This window comes from Pteropus medius, unplaced genomic scaffold (genome assembly GCF_902729225.1).
Source record: "Pteropus medius unplaced genomic scaffold, Ma_sr-lr_union100, whole genome shotgun sequence".
In the NCBI taxonomy this organism is placed as follows: domain Eukaryota; kingdom Metazoa; phylum Chordata; class Mammalia; order Chiroptera; family Pteropodidae; genus Pteropus; species Pteropus medius.
In genome coordinates, this window is record NW_024351730.1 from 7,042,655 (window position 1) to 7,064,491 (window position 21,837).

At 35.0% G+C, this 21,837-nt stretch overlaps 1 protein-coding gene across 15 annotated transcripts in view; it reads right to left on the reverse strand.

The window, feature by feature from the left end:
• FRYL (FRY like transcription coactivator) overlaps positions 1-21,837 on the reverse strand; it is a 271,172-nt gene that overhangs the window by 24,355 nt on the left and 224,980 nt on the right. For 10 of the 15 annotated variants that reach the window (XM_039845152.1, XM_039845153.1, XM_039845156.1 and 7 more), the window contains 12 exons: positions 20,980-21,101; positions 19,957-20,147; positions 18,505-18,599; positions 16,811-17,418; positions 16,421-16,518; positions 12,429-12,599; positions 10,509-10,649; positions 7,985-8,179; positions 5,178-5,339; positions 4,978-5,052; positions 4,473-4,658; positions 964-1,167 (listed from right to left, as the gene is read on the reverse strand). In XM_039845152.1, the coding sequence (XP_039701086.1) occupies positions 964-1,167; positions 4,473-4,658; positions 4,978-5,052; positions 5,178-5,339; positions 7,985-8,179; positions 10,509-10,649; positions 12,429-12,599; positions 16,421-16,518; positions 16,811-17,418; positions 18,505-18,599; positions 19,957-20,147; positions 20,980-21,101 (2,248 nt within the window). The remainder of the gene's footprint in view (positions 1-963; positions 1,168-4,472; positions 4,659-4,977; positions 5,053-5,177; positions 5,340-7,984; positions 8,180-10,508; positions 10,650-12,428; positions 12,600-16,420; positions 16,519-16,810; positions 17,419-18,504; positions 18,600-19,956; positions 20,148-20,979; positions 21,102-21,837) is intronic. The other 5 variants (XM_039845167.1, XM_039845160.1, XM_039845166.1 and 2 more) reach the window with 1 other exon arrangement.

Consider the following 21,837-nt stretch of genomic DNA (forward strand, 5'->3'; position numbering starts at 1 on the left):
TACGGAAGACACCAGCATCTGAAACACTCAGTGCTGATCAGCGACAGCTTAGCTTATCATCTAAAACTTAAATGGGGGGTTAATTGAGAGATTTATTGGGGCAACAAAGAAAAAAAAAAAAAAAAGTAAGGTGACCAGAAGCTAACCATAAGCTGACAACTTTACATTTTGACTAAAGCCAGCTCAGGTCCTGCTATTTAACACCAGTGCCAACACTTTACCAGCAGACCAAATGTGGAGCAAATGGGTCCAAATCAAAGAGACACACAGTCCAGCTCAGTGTGTAAAAGGCACTCATAAAAGAGCTATGTCACTGTAGGTTATACCTGGTCCTTATTGGTTGATTCCTTATCATATATACCATAGTGGCTATTCCACAAACCTTCTCTTTCCTCATACTGCCATATTCAAGTTCCAAGCCATCTACCACTGCATCCATCATTTCTGAATGAACAGACTACTCTGCAGCCTTCCTGTTCTCATTTTTCACTCATTCTTTAAATCTCTGCTGTCTGGCCATTGGGATACAAGCCAGAACCTCCATCAAATAGACTTGATCGTGAAAGAAAGCAAAGTCGTGCTCGATCTTTCCACATTAACTAGGGAAGAAAAGCGGGTAGTGAATTCAGTAGTGTTGGTGTTCACACTGATATAGTAAATATGTATCATTCAAGAGGAGGTCCTCTCAAAGTGCCCCAAACAACTCACCATTACTAGGAGAGGAGCAATATAAAATATGTCTTAGCTGCTAATGGGTGAGCAGTATCAACTTAAACATTTAGTTCTGTCATGAACAACAAAATACTCCACTGTCGCTGTGATTTTGTATTTTCATTTCAGTGTGTGCATTTTACCCAAACTGAAATGAAAAACACAAATATCAAGAAACAGTGGTTACTAAACTGGAAGTTAAAAGGCAAAGGAGACCCGCTGTCATTGTATAACAAGGTAACAACTGTGTACCATCTGCCTGCGTGAGAGGATCTGGCTTGCTGTGAGTGCTGCTTCTTCTTCTGAGGACTCGTCTGTATCCTCCTGGTTTGTCAGGTTCAGGCTGGGGGTGCTGCTGGAACACTGGTACTCCTGGAGAGATGGAGTGTCCCCTTTGTCAATACTGTCCAGTGAGCGCCTGCGGACCCCCCAGTTGAAATTGTCCATACTTTCACCCTGGAAAGGCAAGACATGATTTCTAAGACCTCAAGTACATGTTTATAAATATAGTAAATGTCATACACCAGGAAAACATATGCCAAGATGAAAAATACTTAATGCATCATCAAAAACAGAGTTTCAATCAGCCCTTCAATTTCTTGAAACTTTTAAAACATCATTAAATATTTATATTTAAAGAGATCAGAATATTTGTTTGATAACCTATTTTAACTTAGTAATTTTCTTAACTTTCTATATTGTATTACTGGGGACCAATTAAATCTACTATCTAGGCCTTTTCTAATCTAATACACAAACACAAATGAAACCACAAAGACAAATACATCACAGACGACAACAAATAAACAATCCACAACACCAGGCTGCAACTTACCTGCAGCTCCTGGTTGGCAAAAAGGAAAACACACAGAATTAGAAAGAACGAAGACAAACATTTAAATATACACTACACTTTTGGGGAAAACTCTTTGTGATTTCTCAAACTCAAAGACTGATTCAAGCTCTGGATTAAGTTTTATGTAGGAAGCCAACATGTGATTCGAATTACATACTTATGCAAAATATACTGCGAAAAAGTCAGAGACAGACACTTAGAACAACATTTCTTGATACACTTTAGCAACACAAACTTTAAGAAAATCTTTGAAATTTACATAGATTTAATACTTGATACAATGCAAAACTGACTTAAAATACCCACATTCAGTTGACAACATATAGGGTCACAATTATTTTAGTCTGTAGGTTTTAGTCTGTAGGATCAGTCTGTTCTGGCTAAACCAAATGGTCATTTCTTATTATAAAATAGTTTAAAATCAAAACTGCACCTATCAAAACAACTTTCGCCAACTTCAAAAGGTCAAGAGGAAGGAATTATGACGAATTTCAATTTCACCCCAGATTTATATGTTTCTGCTATTCTCAGCTGATCCTTTTTTGTAAGGATATAATTCTTACAACACTTTCTTAAGCCCCGATAATGATAAGTTACAGTGAGTCAGCTAGCAAAGTATGATTTATTCGTGTTTCTTTATTCAAGAGGATTGTCCAGAATGGAGGGTTTTAAGTTTTTCTTTCTTTTTCTTTTTTTAATACCGCAGAGAAATACTAATTTCAAATGAAATTTAAGATGGAAGTCAACTGTGTAAAACGGATGAACAAAACCAGAGCTGCTCTGGTTGCAAAGGTGACCTGGAGTTCCACCATTTGGCCTTGGATCTGTCCCTTTTTCTCAGGATATATCCTGGAAGCCCTGGGGCTCTGCAGGTCAGAGTTTGAAAAGCCACCTTCCTAGAACATTATTTCAAATATTATTATGTAGCGCGACATATAATAATGGCAACCATCCTCAATATATATTTGGTGGGCTTTCAAAGGTTTCATTAGCAGTTAAGTTTGTTTTGTAGCAAAGTATTTCTTGTTACCATATTTTCAGCAAGATTTAGAGAATCTCTATCATTTAATTTGGCCTAATTAAGAGGCCAAATTCTTAGCACTGCTTTCCCCAAATTACTGTCACTTGAATTAAAGACAGACCTACAATAAGTGTCTTTAATTTAATCTGACTAAAGTTGTATTCAAAAGCCACTTTTATTATTACTGACATTTTAGAGTACTGAATGAACTTGGAAGCAATTATGGTGTTCTTTAAAAAAAAAAGCAAACACACAAAAAATCCTTACGAAAATGTCAGAGCCTGCCTTTAGAAATTTTAAATCTGAACTCTAAAAAGCAAATAACTACAAAAAAATTCAGAAGCTGAACATGCAGCGGGATAGGGCAGCAGGTCTCTTTAATCCATCACACTTTCTTGCCTGACTGTTCAAGTCTGTCCTATTTCCTACAACATGTTTTTCAAATTGTGGATGTGAAATTAGTTTTCTAAATCAATACAGAAAGGACGAAATTAAAAAATAATAAAACAATAAATAATAATAATAATAAAAATAATAAAAAGTTTCAATATTCTTGAAACTGTTACTTTAAAAGTATATTTACATATATACTTAGTTATGATATAAATGTATTAACTATGGATCACAGAAAAAAAAATTTAAAGCCACTGACCTATTAGGTGCTGAATAACACTTGTTTAGGGGCTCCTATGAACCCGTACAATTGTGTCTTTGGGAATATGTAAATGGTAAACTATTACATAGGAGCTTGTTCAGCTCCTAAGGTAGTGTAAAGGCATTGTTTGACTCCTGAGGCACCACGGCCATTACCTCACATCTGCAGGGGAGGCTGAAGCATATGAGAGGACCTCCCTCATCTGGTTTCCCATGAACAACTATGGGTGTGACATGGCATAGGCCATTACATTTCACTCCTCCACCTCACCTGTTAGAGCCAAAGGAAACATCCCTTCAAGAGAGTTGGTGGGTGACTTCGAATTCTTTGGAGAAAGATATACCAATGACATGGTATGGATACCAGGGCAATCCTATTTGTTTTACCAGAGTGATTTTTTCAGAAACTGGCAAACGTCTCAACTTGGGTCAGTGAGAAGGGACAAGAAGTTTGCTAAAAGAGCAACTTCTTCAATTTCATGAGAACATTTCTGGAAGCGACCCTCACTTGTTCTGAACACTGCTGAGTGCGAATGTAAGGCCACACACAGCAATGATGACCATGTTTTCGTTGTCTGAGGTTAAGCTGGCTTGCGGAGACCCAGAGACCTCACTGAGCCCTTCTAAATAAGCTCTGATTCTGGACTATCTCAGTTTTGTAAGCTAATAAACCTACTTTGTGAGTTGGATTTTCCACTTAGAAAGCATCTGAACAGACACAACCATTAATTTAACCTAAATTAAATCAATTTAGAGGAGAAAGCCCTCTGAGTATTAAGTGAGGCATCTGAGAGAGCTGGCTACATCATAAAGAAGTGGTGAGGAATGTCATAAAAATAATCTCAGTCATCTGCCACAGGAAAGAGTCCTAGAGAGCCACGTTCTTAAAAATTGTTTGATAAACTTTTTTTACTATTCTGCTGCACATTAATTTGTATAGTGAATGCCAAACATTTAGGCCTAAGCTCACCCTAAATTAAAAAAAAAATTGAAGAAATCCATTTTTTACTTTATTTTTAAAGGTAAAGATGAAAAATTAGATGCTCTTTTATTTCAGACTTATTCTGCTATTTGACTAATTATACTAATCACGTTTAGTTCTCAGTTTAGATTTTTATCTTTTTAACCTCACATTGACCTGAATAAGGAAAGAGCCTATGGTCAAATCTTTAATTCTCATACAACTTTAACTATTCTATGAATATTATAATTGAAAGCTCAGATTCTTACCTCTGCATCTTCCAATTCAACATCTAAAAAGTCAAAATCCTTAAAAACGCCAAACTGTTGTTCACTGGTATTATCTTCCACAGCCACTTCTTCCTCTTGAATTATGTCTTCTGTTGTAGAAATCAGGCTAGTCTGTTGGTCACCGACTTCCAAATCTTCATTAGAAGAAAATATAACCTGACCGCCCCATACAAAAAAAAAGGCCATCCATCAGCTTTGTCACTCTGCATATGAGACATCGGTGCCCTAAGAGCCACTGCAGGCCTCATCTATCAATGAATTCAGAGCTCTAATTTGGTTTTCATGTTAATGTCTAACTGGTTGAATACTTAATTAGCACAGCTGCCAAGTGTCACAAAGACAAGTCATATATTTTTTCATGTTTAGTCAATACCCATTGACTAGGGTAAGCTAGAAAAGCAAGCAAGGAGACAGAATAATTTCCATTTCTTCATGGAATAACAAGATTTTTAAAACCTTTACACATGCTTTCATAATTACTCACTGATGGATTCTTCGGAAGGCCAGATTCTGGACCGCAGAGAGAAAGCACATTCATTAGCTTTTCTCTTGTTCTTCGCTAAGGAAAAAAAAATTCAAATGGTAGGATTACTGATAAAATAAGACACATTCTCAAGTTCTCACACACAACAAAACTGATTCTTCTATTCTATGAATGTTCAGTTTTAGTGTTCTTTTACATACCTGTGACAACTGTGGCCTTTTCCAGCTAACAGGGACCAAGGCATTAGAATTAGAACCCGAAGAAGTAGAAGAAGTACTTCTAGTAACAGCAATGACTTTCGGTTTCCCATTTCTTCCAGCTGCGCTATGCTGATCACCATATTTGTTTCCAATAATTGGTGTCTACACAGAAACAAAATGCCACTGTTTGACTTAAATATTTTAACATAAAAGGATTAATAATACATGCATTTTTAAAAAACAAACAACAAAAAAACAGCATAAGGAGAAAGATTACTTAGCATGTAGTAGATGTTATAAAAATCAAAGATGATGATTTTTTTTTTTTAATCAAGAGATTTCACTTTAATTAAATGAATCTCTGAGACTACCAGAGAGCTTATTCTTATTTTAAATACAGATCTGCCTTCCTTAAAAACTACAACTTCCACCTTTCTCCCCATGGTATAAAATATATCTTCTTTGAAAGCTCAAAAAATATAAAAATGATTTTTAAAAAATCTCACCATTCAAATTTAATATCTATTAATATTTTGGGGTTTTTTTTCCAATACATATTGATAGGTGTGGATTCAAGATAAGTAAGAACTCTAAAAAAAAAGATATCTATGTAGCTTCTTATTATAAATCTGATGTATATTTCCAAAATTTATTTCAGTAAAACCTCAATGATCATGCAAAACTCATTTATAAGTATTTGGCTTTGTGCACTGTCTTGAATTTGCATTTAAAAATAATATTCAGGCTCATTTCCATGTCATACAAGTTCCTTTATGATCTGGTTCCTATCCATTTCCCTAACCTCCACTTCTAACACTCATCCTGAACTTCACAACTTCACACTCCAGCAAAACTGAACTCGCTATTATTTTCCAAATATACCATGCTTTTATGACCTCTATTGTGGCACACGCTGCCCCCTTTGCATGGAATATTCAAGCAAAGCACCTTTTAAGGGTGATTCCAGACTCCAAAGGAGGCCTTCTCTGAAACTACCACCACTTCTGGGTAACTATGGCTGGACATGTGCCGTGTGATGGTGATCTGTTTACGTGCCCATTTTCCTTATTACATGTGACTCCTTCCTGTCCTGCTAGTGTAGCTCCAGTGCCTACACACGGCAGGTACTTAGGACATTTTGATGAAACAAACTGAAATTTAAGTATATCGAAGTCTTGAGAATTCATACCATTGCTTCAAACAAATTATGACACCATCAATTTCTGACTTGGGAGAAGAGTAAAGCCCAGTTACTCTATCATATACCCATGCTCTGTACTCCATTTTAGAATTGTCAAGTGATATTAACTAAAAAATTAGCAATAAATAGTTTCTATTTAAAAAATAACCAATAAGTTTTGGATAAATTTTAATACAGAGACTACACTGCAAAAAAAATTGTTTAAATTTATATATTCGTAATCAATTAAAATGTGATTTAGTTAGATCTTTAATTTTTATCTTCCTCAACTCCCCTGTAATTCTTGATCCATAATTTCTCTCTTGAAAAATTCCTCCTTTGGCTTGTAAAAAACCATTTCAATGGCACCAAGGCCACTAAGATTGGGCTGGAGAAAAATGAATTGGGGTTCCCAGCAAAGGTCGAAAATCCTTATATGAGATTTGTATTAATATGTGACATAGTCAGGGCCCAGGTTCCCTTTGAGACTAACAGGCCTTGCCTCTGTCTAGCCCTAAAATATTGGACTTCTCAGGTCTCAATTTATTTTAGCCTTGCTTTTCCTTCCACAATTTCAACTTTCATATATACAACTCTGAAAACCCTTAAATTTTGTACTTCCACCCAGGTTTTCCTCTAAAACTTAAGATTTCAAAATCTAACTACCAGGTACCTATGTTATGTTTCTTAGTTACTTCAGAGTCAATATAGTCAAGATTGAACTCATCACTCCCTCCCCTTCCCTGCTAAAAGCAGTTCTCTCTGAATGGTACCACCATTCATGCGGTTATCAAAGGAACTGTCTGTGACTTAGCATCTTCTCTCCTTCCCATCAAACCCCAGCAATTACTTCCTCAGTCTTTTTGAAAACCATCCCTTCCCTCATTTTCTCTGCAGTTGCCTAGGGACAGTTCTACATTATCTTTTGTCCAAATTATCCTAACAGAGTCCTTACTGATTTCTTTCCCTTCCTCCCTGGTCTATTTTCCAACCTGCTGCCAGAGTGAAGGTCCTAAAACGCAAATCCTAATATTTCCTACTCTAGCTAAAATTCCTTTAAGAGCTTCTATTGCTTCAAGATAAAACCATTTTGTTACTAGGGCAGGCAAGATCCCTGTGATCTTGCCCGTCCCTCTGCCTTCAGCTTCATCTGTCATCACCCTCTACCTCCATTCTCTGTACTCTGCTCAAGGCATCGTGTAGTCACTGGAAGTTTCCAGAGCGCCATGCCTTCTCACACTTACAAGCTGTCATTCACACATGCTGCCTGTTCTTGGATTTAATCCTCCCCAAACTCCTATATAAACATGCCTGTCTAGTGTTACTTATCTTTTAACACTCGGCTCGGAAACAGGCTAGATGTACAGGTATTCCTATAGTACTTTAAATTTACTTCCATCCTAGCACTGATCACAATGTTTATTTGCCTATTTCCCCAAGAGATTGTAAGCTTCCCGAGAGTAGGCCTTCTCTCCACTCCCATCCCATTGTCACACCAATCACAGTAACTCCTACGAGTATGAGCTCAATGCATGTTGAATGAAAAAATGAACAAATGAATAAATGAACAAATGAACAAATAAAAATTTCTAAGACAGCATCATATACTGACTCCTGAGCATCTTACCTCAGATATATCAAAATGAAAATCTAAGGTCTTCCCAGGCAATTCCTTAGAGACATTAAAAATCTTAGTGAAAGATATTTCAGGAGAACCTATATCTCCTCCATAGGTCTTGGGGATATCGTTGGGTACAACAAGACTTGCAGAGCGAGACACCACCAGTTTTAATATGTTAAGGGCTTCTTTCCAATAAGGACTCTGATTTGAAAATATAATAAACATGAGTTACAAATACATAATTAAGAATAGAAATTTAGCTACTGTAAGTGCTGAAAATATTGTTTCTAAAAAAATGCTTAAAAATCATTCATTTTTACTTTGAAGTCTTTAACAAAGGATCTGAGTTACAAAAGAAAAAAAAAAACAAGTTATTTGTAAGTTAGTTTTATGAGATAATATATATATATTGCTACCACATCAGAATATCTTGCATTTCTCCCAATAAGTGCTTTATAAATATTATTAATTTAGAAATTCCAGTACAGTATCTGGCAGTAGTGGTAAAAAAGGGGTTATGTATATGTGAACTTTCCAGATGAATGAAGTTTATAGTTTTATGGCTCTAAATATTTAAAGTCTTGGAGATAAAAAATTTTAACGCATGCATTTTTAGACATGAAAATGTTAAAAGAAATTTAGATTTTTGTTGATGACTCAAGCCCCAAATATTAAGTATAAATACTGTATTAAAGTGATGCTCAGAGATTACTGAGTTATGCAGGATGCCTTTCTTCTCCCTACACATATGGTAGCTATGTTTTTTGAGTTTTTCTGCTTTTTTAAAATTACTGTATTTCTACAACATAATTTAGGAATAATTTACATGATAAATGTATATGTAGAGAAAAATCAATGTCTAATAAAGAACTTATAATATTTTTCCCTTACTAGCTACTTAAAAGAATACATATAAAAAACTACTTTTCAAAAATTTGTTACCAATATCACATTTCGACCTTGTATTATACATATTGTTTCACAGCTAACAATTCTGGGGGTGGGAAACACCATTAAAACAACAAAAAGAAAAGAAAAATCTGTAGCAGAACTGAGTTATCCAATTTAGTTAATGACATCTTGATATGAAGACACCTAAAGCACAAAATGTTTAATAGTGATAAAAAAACCACATAATATTGACATTTTAAGCATATCACTGTAAAAAACAGTTTACATTCAACAAAGTTATGACAATAAAAATAATCATATTTTTTTCTGACAAAAATAATTAAAGGCTCTGAGCACTATAAAATGCTAAACCTTTTTCAGGAATGTTTCCACATATTACATGAGTAGTTGTGTTCTAAATGTAAAAGATTATCAGGAGTTCAATTCTGTAAAATGTTGAATGTTTGAATAAAAGAGAAGTCACTGATTATGATGACCCATCACCTAAATATGACATTGGTTCACACAACATTTAGAAATTTGCTCCAGCTATATTAAAAATTTATGTTATCAATATCACATTTCAACCTTGTATTATAAATAAATTTGAAAAAAATTTAAGTCCACATTTTGAAATTAGGAGATTTTGGAGAAATACCCATTTCCAGGTTCTCTTTAAAAATTCTAAAATTGTGGACAGACTGGACCTGTACTCCAACATGGTGATCATCAGGGTAAGCTAAGCTGTGCTGTTCTTTTTAGATGCGGAATGTACCATTCACTCAGATACAAACCTATGCCCTCTTACAGTTACTTACCAGCCCAGTGGGCAGGCATGCGAGCTTGTGTTTCTGAACAAAATAAATATATCTATGTTTCATAAATTAGTAATTTAATGTAGTATTTCTATGGGAGAGCCAGCCAAATGTCTGACGAGTTAACACCTTTATGCTTTATGAAGTAAAAAGCAATGTGTTTTAGAAAAAAATATAATAGTGACTTGGTGAAGCTTTACTCATTGAGAGATTTTATGAGATAGAGAAGATAAACAGGATCACCAAAAAATCTTATGTTTTTGGAATATTTGCAATCACTGATTTTCAAGGGAATCTAAAAAATAACCTGGATTACCTACAGGTATGGAAAGTATTTTAATATAGTTTTATTACTTCCAGATATGAACAAGGACATAAACTCATTGCTAGCCAAGTACTCCCATTGGTAAGTTTTGCTTTAGTGAATGCAAATTTAGTGAATAGGAAGTATTAGTTTATTAAAGTTCTTAAAGAGTTTGCACTCTTTGATAAATTATATCCACACACCAATCTGCTCGGCAAGGCTTTTCTTAATGGATAGTTTGAAGGTGAAATTCAGTACAGACCAGGTGACTTGTTATCATTAACATTAAACTGAGTCTGATATTTTTTACTTTTTAAATATCTGGTGCTTTTTATCAGGCACCATTCGGATTCTGCTTTTAGTCACGAGAACATTGTTCCATGTCATAAATATTCCTGAAAACGCGATCCATGGACTCACCACTTCTTTACTCTTGGACATTTAGAGTATTTCTGATATTTTATTATTATAAATCATTTTGAGATGAACATTTCTATACATAAGTTTTGTGGTCACTCACCTGTACATATTTGCCAATAATCTTTATGATCTCCAGATTAAACTGCTTGACTGGGGCAGCAGAGAGGTCAATATGACTCAAAAGACTATAGATGATCTGTAGTAATGACTGTTGCATACTGGACAATCCTTTTTCTAACAGCTAAAAGTAAAATTGAAAAATATACTTTAATCCGGTTGAAGAAAATTTAACATTTACATTTATGATATTGAAAAACAATAGATTTAAGCCACAAATTTATAGTTAGATGATTAGAAACCCAGAGACTAAAAAAGGTAAAAGGTAATGTCTATTATTTTTACTTGTCTTTGGTTCAGAAAGGAGAATCAGATATTTTTCATCTTAATCTTTGTGTTTTCTTTAATTTTCATCTTAATCTTTGTGTTTTCTTTAATTTCTTTAATTTCCTAATCAGATATTTTTCATCTAATCTTTGTGTTTTCTTTAATTTCCTTACCTAATTTAATTGACCACCATTTATTTTAGGTAAAGAGAAAAAACACTATTATCACTATCACCAAAAAATAACTGCCCCAAGGAATTCGCATCAGCCACTTATTAGCTATGTGATCTTGGACACGTTTCTTAACTTCCCGGAGCCTTGATTTGAAAAATAAAATAGCGATACCACCAACCTCCTAGGGTTTGCAGGACAATTCAATTAAATACATATAGTTTTAAATATATGTAACTACTTTAGTACTGTTGTTAGTAATACTTTGATGATTATTAATAATAATAGTACAGAAAGGATAACTTTCACTAGGAAGAGTAACATTTGCGGCAAAGCGTTCTCTCTACAGAGTGGACAAATGTTGCCCATGTGTGGCACACAGTAGGCTGTGTGGTGCCAGTTTCAGACCTTAGAACCCCTGATTGGATCTTCAGGGAGAACTAGTGCTACTTTAGTGGTGAGCTTTATGGTGGCGAGAAAGTGGAGCTGGTCCAAAGCACTTAAATTCAAAGCTTATTAAGGAGGTTAGGACTGGTTTTACCTCAGCTCTTGCCCTAAAGGTATAATATAACCCTGCAGACTTGCATTCATTCAGATTAGGAAGCTGTCAGGCAGGTAGCTCACACTGTCAGCTCCCTTAAATATAAAGTTGATGGGAGCAAAAGTATCAAAACCAACACTAAAAATTCACGCCAGTCCTGAAGCATTTCATGATGGTCAACATCAGTGACGTAGCTAAGTTAAAAGTGTTAGGAGCAATATTTACAATGTTTACTAAGTTATGAATAATGTCTTTTAAGTTTAGACAGTATTTTAAGTTTAATTTTTAGAGGTCAACTTTTTTTAAAGGAAGGTATTACTTTATTATAAGCTGACAAACATTTTTAGTGACTAAGAATTTCTTCCTTTTGAGATGGGTATCTACTCAGTAACTTACTAATAAGCATGAAGTTACTTCCTCAACAAATATTAACACTTTTCATGCTGTTCTAGGGCTAGTTTTTTAAATAATTCCACTTTTAGCCACCAAAACCACATTTTAGAATAGGAAGCAAACGTATCATCAAAATAAAAAATTCTCCAGAGGAAATGCCTTTGCACACTGTGTTATTCTCAAAGAGACTTCAAAGTCAAGAATTAATTTTGTAGAAACAAATATTACAACCATTCTCTATGATCAATACCACTAAAAACCCATTTTCTGTTTTAAATAAAATTGAGGTTAATATTGAGTTTATATTAAGGACAGTGAATGAAGAAATAGTGAAAATGGAAAAAAAAAACTTTATAAAAACTTTATACTTGAAAGGTTTTAGCTATATTTTTCTTTAAAAAGAGATGTATAGTCACTCTCAAAGATAATTCGAAGATTAGTATAAGTGCTCCTTCTAGGAATAAGTCTACTTAAAAGTTGTGCCACAGAGCAGTTAAAAAAAATCCCTCCCCCCATTTTTTGGTAATTTTACCTCTGCAAGATAAGTCACAAGATTAAACGTAGTATCTGAAAAGGAGTCATGCAGGTATCTACACACTACGTTGATCCAGTTAGAACAGTCTCTGGAATACGTGTGTGTACTGTACAAACTCATCATGTGAGCCAGATTGACAAGTGTTGGGCATTTTTCTTCTGCGCAAACCTAAAAAAACCAAAATAATTCCATTCGCCAAAAGCAAAGATACAAGTTTAAAGTCGATTTTATATTAAATGCATTTAATGAAATAATTTAGATGTATATGTTGACATTTTAATGCATTTTATTTCAGTACAATAGAAAAGTTAACAGAAGAGAAAAAAAGCACAGGGCATTCTTAAGAGAATAACTTAACAGATAATATGGAAAGATGATTAATTTGTCAAACATTTCTGTATGATATAGTATGGCGTTTTTCAGTCTGATGCCCTGTAAAACCGTCTTTGGTTAAAAAACCCATACATGGTTTTATAAGCCCTATATATCATCTTCTAACTGTTTTGTAAGAGTTTCGTTTTGTAAAATCTATCCATGGTTTGGGGCATAAGTATCTAAATAGGCAGGCTCGGCCTGAGAATTCTCAGAGAGGTTCAGAGCTGCTGTGGCAAAGAAGAAACGCTATCGTCACAAGCTGCTCGGAGTCTCAGTAGAGGAGTCAACTGCAGCAAGCCTCAATGTGTGTGATATATTCAAAGGTCTTAATTGGACTCTATAAAACCGAGTTCTGCAAATCCAGTGAGTGGCAATCTGCAGGGTGGACCCCAAACTGCTCTTCAGGAAACCACCTAAACCTGTCAGCTCTTAAGGTCCTTAGCGAATCATTTACAGGCCACTTCAAAATGTATCGGCTTCCTAAAGTTTGTTTGTTAAAGTACTGAGGAATCTGAATCAACAAATGTTTGGGAGGACCTTCTTAGCCAGTTTGTTCCCTGAGAGATAGGTGAGGCTGTTCCTTATCCTCTGGGGAACACCCAAACAACGCAGAACTGTGAAAGGGCCAGCTGGTCTTGTATCTTTATCTACTGTAAAGGCTAGCCTTACTGATATTTCTTTTAGTTCTCCTTTTTCCATTTTCCTCACTTATTTTTCTATCTTATTGATGTTTTGTATGTATTTTCACAAACTGCGTAGAGCAATGAGTAAAGAAAGAGTACTGTCTTTTAAAATATACATACTGTAATTTCAATTTTCAGATGACTCTTTTATTTTGTTTCACCATGTGGACATTATCACTGGACAGGCCCAAGATATGAAGCCATGCAAGACTGTGCAGAGACTAACGCAGTATGTGTTGTAAGTTACTTTATGAAATCCTTAAAAGCAGCCGATTTCATGCTTCATTAGCCTCTTACCCATAAAACAGACACAAGGAGGAAAAAAACATTTGGCTGATATTTCTTATTTGTATTTAAAAATATAATAATTTATCCTATTAAAAAATCACACAAGAAAAAAATTATAAAAAATTTTCCTGAAGAATAAGACATTCCTATACATTCCTATAGAATTCTTATATTCCTAAAGAATATTTTTTTTCTAAAGAATGATTTTAAAAAGCCTATTTTAAAAAAGAAAAAAGTTCTTTGGAATACATGCTGTGAAATTTTATAATAAAACAAATGGCTTAGATTTAATTTTGAAAATTTTGAATTACCAGGTTAAAATACGATCTTACAACAAACATTTTTAGCATGCTATTTTTGCTATAATGAATAGCTAAAAAAGACAATATTTGTCCTAAGTGTTGCCTCATTTTGAAATTCTGTGGTCTCCAAAGGGATAAACGGTACAATTATATTTGCAATAGTGAGGAAGCACATAATGGCAGAAAATTACTCAATAGTTTAAGTGAGAGAATTAAGAAACCAATTTAATTCACATCCTGCAGGCTGCTGAGAGCATACAGATGTAACCTGTGTGTGCTGCTCAACAGGAAGAAAACAGACTCAAAAACAATTCCTGACTCACAGAAAGCTAGATTTTTGATTACTTAAAAACAAAAAAGATATTTAGAATTTCCTATTCTTTGTCTCAGCTATGACAGAAGAGGCTTGACACTCTGTGGGCTTCCACAACCTTCAGGCCAGGCCAAGCTGTGCTCCTCACTTACCCTGGCACTTAGCAGGGAGCTACTCAACACATTTCAGTTGATATTCTTAAAAGCTTCTACTTTCCTTATTAGGAGATTTATGCTTTTTAAATTCCTGAAATCCCAAAGTAAGCCAATATACTTTTTCCCCTAATAATTTCTTTCTTACTCTTCATGTAGGAAAAAAAAAAATCCTTGTTCACGACATTTTCCTAATTTATCATTAGAATATTAAAATGAATTATTTTAATAAATTATTTTATATCATTTTTAGACCTCATTAATACACATTGTTGGAATTTTTAGGCAAATAATCAAAACAGATGTGTTTCCGTTAACTATAATAATGGCTCTTCTTTTTAAATACATGCTTTTAAAATGATTATGTTAAAGATCTCTCCATATCTAATTTATTCAGAAATTTAATTAGGAATGGACTTAACAACATTACTTTATTAAATATTTTCGTCATTTATTAAATATTATCTATTAAAAAAATGGAAAGGTTGTTATTCTTGCTACTGTTGATGTGATTAATGGCATTGGTATTATTTTTCACTACATTGGCACCCAGAGATAAATTTGCCCTTACCGGTGTTGACATTTGGGCCATGGAGAGGTGGGTGCTTTATTTGGCTATATAGGTGCTTGCTCTTTCCCTTTACTGCTATGCTACTTGTTAATTAAATCTCGGCTTTTAAAAAAATTGCTTATATCAAAAGTTCTTCCAGAGAATTTTTACTTGCTTGTTCCCTTCTGTTGCAGACTTCTCTAATTTTTTCTCCCAGGGCTAGTTAACTCACTGATACTGCCATTCGTTCACCGCCCCTCCACCCCCGCCCCAGTTCACCTAATTTCCTGTTGTATGTATATTACTTATAAATTTATATAACTTCTTGTAACTTTTTATTTTCAGTTTGAAAAGCCTTATTTTCGAGACTGAATGTGACGAAAACATTTTAATTAAGAATTAAGTTTAAGCAGAAGCTAAAATATTCTTTGTAGTTATCAAGAGAGGATATTAAAAATATAAAAATGTCAAAATCATATTCTTTCAAAATTAAAATTAAGAGCTATATAGCACTTTTAAACCTATGTTAACAGATTATTTAAAACCAGCTACATTCCTGTTTCAGAACTGTTCAATGGGAGGGAAAGAGCCAAATAAAGAAGAAAAAAGAATAAAAGACAGAGAGAAGATGCAGAGAGTACTAAAAGGAAATGGTAAATGTAAAGGAAGAGAGAACTTTGAGAATCCCAACATACATTATGCCCACTTCTTCCTCAGGGCCTCTGCACATGCAAATTCTTCTACCTAGAAAACTTCCACCCTCAGCCCTGCTCTTTGTTTCTTACCCAGGGATCTTACTTTGTTTTTCCTATTCAGCCTTCACTGTCAGCTTAGATATGACTTTGTAGAGGAAGACTTGCTTTATGGGTCCCTAGAGTACTGTGCCCCCACTGTACTTACCAGACTCTATGATGATTGTGTACTTCCTTGATTGCATCCCTACTGTTAGACCCACAAGGGTAGGTATTCCATCTACTTTAATTATCATTGTATTTCTAGCACCGAAGCCAGTGAATATTTGCTAGCAAACAAACGAATGAATTAGAAACTGCCAGAAAGGTAGAGGATAAAGTAGGGAAATGGAACAGTAAAACACTGACTCAGAGGAGTGTTAACTCTAATGAAATAATTTTATTCACTGTCATCTGAGCAGTTTTAACTTATACCATTACTATATAACTCCTTTATATGCATAAAAAGAATGAAAATTTTGATGTGAAAATCACGAAGGAAGTGACAGTAAAAAGGTCGGTCTTCCCCATCCCATTAAGATAAACTCCAAAAAATCTTCCTCTAGTGTAATCTTTCAGCATAACATTTGCTTACCTTTGCTATTCGGCTAGCTGTTTCTTTGCAAAACTGAGTCGGGCTGTCAAAATGCTGGATTAAGTGAGGCAATAAGCAAAGGATGTTAAGAGGAAAGCCTATCAAAAAAAAAAAAGAAAAAAAGCAAACAATAACTAATTTTATTGCACATCATTTTAAAAGTTAAAGATATTTTTTTAATGGTTCACAGAAACCATTTTCTTTTTATTTCCTGGAGTACTCAATCATCTAACTTGTTTTTGCTTTTACCAAAGAATTTAGGCTATTTCACATATTTAAAAAAACTGTTAACTGTGGAAAAGCAGAAATTAGTAGATTTACAAATAAAGATTAGTTTACATTGTACTAACATTAAAAAACAAAGAGTAAGAGCAATTCTATTAACATCACCTGACAACTGGGAAGGATCCACCAGTGTGTGTTTGGAGACAGCAATGAGTTTACTGAGTAAGTGTACGGTCATTTCTTGTGTAGATACTGAGGTAAAACCCTTAAGGAAGAGCTGTTGAAGGCCCGGAAAATTATTCCACTTCAATTTGCTTTGTACATTTTGAATCTTCTCTCGACTCTCTGATTTATCCAAAGGCAAATGGATAAGCAGTTTGTTGAGAAGCCTGAGAGCCAGGAGGTATTCATATTCATAATCCGATTCCAATAAAGATGCTGCTATCCAAAAGATGGTGGCCATCAAGTTGGTAGGCTCAGTAGTGGACTGCACATCATATAATCCTTTCTCTCTTAGAGAAGAGAGGCTTCTAGTCCTTGCTAAACTATTGCTATGGTTTATCCGTCCATCCATTATATCCAGTGTGTTACTCCGCCGCCGGTCACCTCTTCGGTCACCAATTAAACTTAATCTCAAAGAGTTACTTCTTGTGTTACTGTTATATCCCAAATAACTGCTACTATTAATGGGACTTGTGCTTAGATTGAGTTGTCCAGTGCTTTTCCTGTTAGCTGCATACTTGTTTCCCATTATAGGATCATGGTATGAGGTTCTTTAAAAAAAGAAAAGAACGCATGCACAATCACTTGTTTTGCTATATTAATTTTACTCCCGAAAACATTGAAAAATGGTAACCAGGAAAAACCATTTTTATCTGACTTTGCTTAATCAAGTTTGAGTTCTTTCCTCCATATTAAAACAAAATGTACAACAGTATCTTTTAGTGTGGCAAACTGTTTCTTTTGAGTTGGAGGAGGTTTGACTAGAAGTGAAAATCCTGTTATACTAATCATGGATAACTCAGCTCTGGGATTTAGCGAACATTATGTCCAAAGCAGACCCTTTAGTCTTATCTCCAAACCTGATGGTCCCAATGGCCTTATTTCTGTCAATGCACACTCTTTCCAAAAGAACCAAGCTCAAAATTTTTTGATTTGTCTTTCTCTCTTACATTTAACACTAACTAAAAAAGAATTACAGAATGTTTTCTAAATGTGCCAGCAGAATGCAAAATGCAAAGATTATTAGATAAACTCTACTGGGGGAGAGTGACATGTAAAGGGATACATTTATAACCTGTTAATTGCTGTTATTAAAATACAGAAGAAAACATTGTAAGAACCCAAAGGATGGAATAATTAGCACTTATTCTGCACATGCGAATTCTGGGGGAGTCAGAAAATTCCCTGGGGCGGGGTGGGGGTTTGGGGGGCGGTTAGAAAAGGTGACATGTGAGTTGGGACTTGAAGGATAAGTCAATTCAGGGTATGCAAGGAAGAGAAAGTGGGAAGGAGGCAGCTCTAGGGAGAAGAAACATGTGGAATGTGTGAGTCCTGAGGGGCCTGGACTGCTGGGGGGGACAATGGGATGCTGAATGTGGCAGGAATGGAGCTTGTCAATGAAGCCCAAGTAGCACATCTCTGACCAGGACAGCAGAGGAACAGCACTCACACTTATTTAGCTCTCTGACTTTTTGCATTCTCACTGTCTGAGGCTCATTTTCCCACTGGTAATTCATCTGAATTCTTTGGTATCATTCTTACTACCAGTATAAGAATAATATAATGTAACAGTTACACATATTTAGCGATTGAAGTTCAATATACAAATCTACAGGTTGCCTAGTTTAAATTCTTACTGAGAAAGGGCAGAAAGAAGATCATAATGCTTCATGGTTTCAGCCAAAGTGTCAATTGCAGATTCCAATGTTAAAAGAAGCTCAATCACAAATCCCTAGAGAAAAAGGGCAGACTTTAATTATGCTCTGGAAAAAAATTGCAATGGACTTCCCGATGAGATTTAAAAATAGAACGAACTCCACATTAACATTACAAAGTGATTAAACTCTTGAGCAATGTGATCTTGCTGATTGATGAAGAGTCATCAAACTGATGGTATAAATTGATTATAATGGTACCGTAAGGCATCCAAAATTGCTTAAGTCAGAAATCTAGCAACCATCCTTGTTTCTTTCTCTCATACCTTAATTGACTCTATCATCAAGTCTTGAAAATGTTACTTGTAAAATATATCCTAAATCTGACCCCTTTTCTCTATTTCCATAGCTTCCCTCAATCTAAGCTACCACTGTTTCAGCCTGGATTCTTACAATAGCCTCTTAACTAATATCCCCTTGATTTTACTCTTGCCTTCCTAAGAGTGCCACCTAGCTACCAGATCTAGTTTTTGAAAAGCAAATTGTATCCATCACCTTCCCCTCAAAATCTGTGAGTGGTTTCCCACTCATTCAGAATAAAACACCACCTCTCACCAGGGCCTACTAGGCCTCACATGATCCAGACCTGCCTACCTCATCAACCTTCTGTGTCTGGATGCCCCCATCCAATACACTTTAGCCACATTGGTTTGCCTGATTTTCCTCAAAAAGCCTATTGCTCCTGCCTCAGGGACTTTGCACTCTGCCAGAAATGTTCTTCTCCAAATTTTCACAGGATTCACTTCTTAAGCATGTGTTCGAAAATCATCTTCTCTGAAGGTCACATATAAAACTACTCTCTCTTTCTCATCATTCTTTAACTGTTTCTCTACCTTATTTTCATAGCATTTATCACTATGTAAAATTGTCTTACATATTACTGGTGAGTTAAAGGCTTATTTCTCCAATAGAATGTGAGCTCCAGAATGCCAGGAACTTTGTCTTATTCACTACTGTATCCCCCAGTATCTGCAACAGTGTTAATAAATTCATTCATCTATACAGACTTAAGTTCTTTATTGCCAATATTTCACTTAATTTATCTTAGAAAATGAAATTCATTGTTCTACTTTACATTGAAATTTAACTTATCTCTTTTGCCTTGTGGTCATCCCAGGGTAATATCCAGGACTGTGTGTGTGTATAAATATAATGCTTCCTCTAATAGTCACTAAACTATTTGATTTGATTAGTAAGTTATTAAATATTAATTTTAAAACTTTGTTTCTTAATTCTTTGCCTGCTTGTTAACATCTGACATTAATACTCCTACCTGACCATGATCTTGCTCCACCTGCGGCAATCTGTATTTGGCACTCAGTCCTTGACTAGGAGTAGATGCTCAATAACTGCTGAAATAATTTAATGAAATACCTGTGCATCTTCTCCTGGATCCCCTACAGTTTCCACAAGTCTGGAGAGAACATCAGAAAGAGTACTTGCAGAAAGAGGCTGCTTTAGGGCCCTGAAAATCTGAAAGGATCTCCCAGCATAGTGTCGAGAAGAACAAGAAAGTGCTGTTTGCAGAGCAACTTCACTAAGATGATGTTCCAAATGAACTCCTTCTGTGAAAAGAAAGGAAACGAGAAGATGGTTCTTGTTTTTCTGAATATAAGGGTTATAATCAGCAGCTAAACATTTTAAACCCAGCGCCCAGCACAGTACCAGGCAAAACGGGTAGGCACTCAAATTTTATGAGTCAATGCTGTTTCTCTTCATTAAACTCCACTGGCATTTTAGACAACTCTTCATTCTAATCTCCAGGGAAGTAAGCCATGAGAACAGGGCTTCTCGACCTCAGCACGACTGACATTTTAGCCAGATAATTCTTTGCTGTGAGGGCTGTTCTGTGCAGTGTACAATGTTCAGCAGTGTCCCTGGCCTCTACTCAATTACATACCAGTAGTAACCACTTGCTCTGCCCCTAAGTGTGACAAAAAAGTCCTGAGGGGCAAAAATGCCTTTAGTTGAGAACTAATGCTTTCAACACATACATTTTTACTATAATTTTTGGAATGTGTTTAATTTTAGATCACAGAAGCCTGTACCTCTATAAAAAAGAATATTTAAGTTTGTTACCTCTATAAAAAAGAATATTTAAGCTTGTTGTTCTTTAATGTAATTTTTAAATTTTATACAATTGTATTATAATTTTATGAAGCTATCATACATGAAACTAAGAACCCCCAAATGTAACAAGTAGCTTTTTTATTTTTTAGTAGTAACTTCTTCAAACAAAACAAATCTATTATCACTAATGGGTTAAAAAAGAAAACCTGTCTAAACCCTTTTATTTTAGGCATTACAACTGTCAACTTTTTTACTAAACACTATCAGAAGTTTTGACATATTAAAATATTTCATGGAAAGTAATCTGAAATATTTACTGAAAGATACCTGAGCTTGACTGCTTGAAAACAGAAACCACATGTTTCAAAAACGTAGTTAACTGTTCAGCACTCTTTATGCTAGGATTCTTGGCAGAAACATCCTCATGGTTCCAAAGGGGCCCTCTTTTTCTGAAAATAGAGAACAGATGTAATTCCCTTGGTTTTTAACTTTCATATTGGCCTAAAATGTACCTTTGCAGTTAGAAAGGATTTTGCAGTTAGTAGTTGAATAAATCAAACGGCATGTCACATGGTCGCATAGCCTACTATTACTATTTATATACATGAATAAGTTATGAACTATAGCAAATAGAAGAAGATCCAGGTTATACATTTAATTTCAGTTCTCCATCATTACAGTCAAATTCTCTCAGAAGTAGTAGGAAAAGATGACAAATTTTGCCAAATGAGAAGAGTACTGGTTATTATTGCTTATGTGTTAAAGGTTGAAACACAATTTGTAGAGGCCAGGCTGTATTTAAATTATAGTGCAAAGAAAATAATTTACTAGCAAAAACAACAGGGAACGTTTAGGACAGAATAATGGTCGTGCAAAATAGATTTTCAATAAAGTCTCCTTTCTCCAAAGATAAGAGATCTATAACATATGGCCTAGGCTTCACGGCCCTCCAGTTTGAATTCTCCTAAGCTTTCTTGTCTAGAAACTCTCTTTCCTCAGCATTATAGACAGACTGGTTTACTCACCATTTCCAAACATACTTTTGTTTCCCATGCCCCTGAAATTTTGCTTTTGCCATCAAACACCAGCTCCTTTCTCCCCATCTATGTTCCTGCCTTACTTATAGTGCTATGCAAAGCGTATATCATAAATATCTCATAACTGACTGGTGAAGTAGTTAATGAA